Genomic DNA, 1686 nt, shown 5'->3' with positions numbered 1-1686 from the left:
GTGTGTGTGTGTGAGAGAAAGATAAAGATGGGAATTGCTGCGAGAGTGACATAGTGCCGCGCTGATATGCATAAGCAGATTTTAAATTCTGAGGCGTTCGCAGACAGCTCGCAGAGCTGTGTGAAATACGATTATCGCGCACTTTGCGGGTAGGAAAGTTTCAGTGTTCCGTACGTCGTCGTCCCCACGCGGCCATAAAGGTAAATCAAACGTAATGTAATATTACGTTTCACTCGGCACACCGTAAAGTGTATAGCTTCGAGGGGCGACGCGTCTTCGCGGCCGATTCCGTCTTTAACGCCTCTCGCGATTTACCTGAGAGTCCCTCGGCTTTAACGACCGATTACGGTTTTGACGTACTCGGCGGTTTTACAACATAATTAAGAGGTAGTTGCGCATAACCGTGCTTACGGCGGGAGGATTACCCGTGTCCATGAGAACGGTTATATCCGTCTTGGCGTCTTCTAAACGCGCGGCTCTCATCGGGAAACGATAACGCGCCACGACGACGACGACGATGTTAATCGTCGTTGACTTGTTACCCGTATACTCCGTGCATCATCACGGAGAGATGTATGTATTGTAGAAAATATGTATTGTAGAAAAAAAAAAAAAGAAGCGAAAATCGCGCGCATAGCGTAATGTTGCCACCCGTCCGGTTTGCTGAAGAGTTTTGTCCGGTTTTACCGAAATTTCAATATCAAATAACAAATTGAACGATGCATTTCACTTTTAATTACTTTGTTAAATAAAGAAATTTTTATTTTCTCGGTGGTACTAAGTGAGTGAAAACAGTACGAAGGTACCGTGCCTTGTTTGCACAGAACGTCGTTGAGATCGTCGGCGGAAATTTTCATCTTTGTGGTTGAGCGCGCGCGCACTTCAACTTGACCGATTACTTGAGATCTTCCGGGCACTCGTTCTCAACAAACTATTCTTTCTCCAACGTGTAATGTTACACGGGGTAAAACTACTGCCATGTTGAATGTTCGTGCGCGCCCAGTCCTTTCGGTTTGTCTCTTCTATTTATATTAATACTGACACACTTCGCATAGTTTTATTGTTTTTGCATGCCTTTGTTTTTACTGAAGTTAAAAGAAAAAGAAAAAATGATTTTAATTTCAGCTCGTAGATCGTTCCAAATTTCAGTCACACAATCGTTAAACGTTCATTGTGGTTGCGTTCCAATATTTTCCGCCGGTACCACGAATCTCTAGTATATACGAGACATAAATTGTAAATCTGCAGTATCGGTGGATATCGGAAATCTAAATAAATAAATATATATATTTATTTATTTATTTATTTATTATATATTTATATTTACATACTTATATTTATATATTTATATTTTTCATTTTGTGATAGAAATTTTCCTGTGATATCAATTGCTGTTGTGATGTAGATTGCAATCAGTTTCAATTGACTGCTTTTTCATATTGTCAAGATCATCATGTGGATCTGTATAACAGTCAATATTGTTACAATTGGAATTTTATACAACGAAATAATACGTCTTTCATTCTTGAGAAACTTGCAAATAATTTGTTCTGCATTTTATATGACAATCTTCCATCTTCGTATAGCATCGATAACGATTTGGTAAATATAATAATTAATTTAATGCCACTGTAAATATTTTTTGTTTGTAACGAAAAGATTAAATATGTATACTTCGTGCGTACA

General features: G+C 38.4%; 1 protein-coding gene across 1 annotated transcript in view; it reads left to right on the top strand.

Annotated features, from left to right (window-relative positions):
- LOC106746159 (tectonic-1-like) overlaps positions 1-1686 on the top strand; it is a 6006-nt gene that overhangs the window by 1638 nt on the left and 2682 nt on the right. The window contains exons 3-4 of the mRNA XM_014622412.1: positions 1249-1253; positions 1369-1602. Coding sequence (XP_014477898.1) covers positions 1249-1253; positions 1369-1602 — 239 coding nt within the window. The remainder of the gene's footprint in view (positions 1-1248; positions 1254-1368; positions 1603-1686) is intronic.

The sequence above is a fragment of the Dinoponera quadriceps genome, unplaced genomic scaffold, assembly GCF_001313825.1.
Source record: "Dinoponera quadriceps isolate SergipeBrazil2010 unplaced genomic scaffold, ASM131382v1 scaffold566, whole genome shotgun sequence".
NCBI classification, from domain to species: domain Eukaryota; kingdom Metazoa; phylum Arthropoda; class Insecta; order Hymenoptera; family Formicidae; genus Dinoponera; species Dinoponera quadriceps.
Note: the sequence above shows the minus strand (reverse complement) of the source record. Positions and strands in the feature narration are given on the sequence as shown.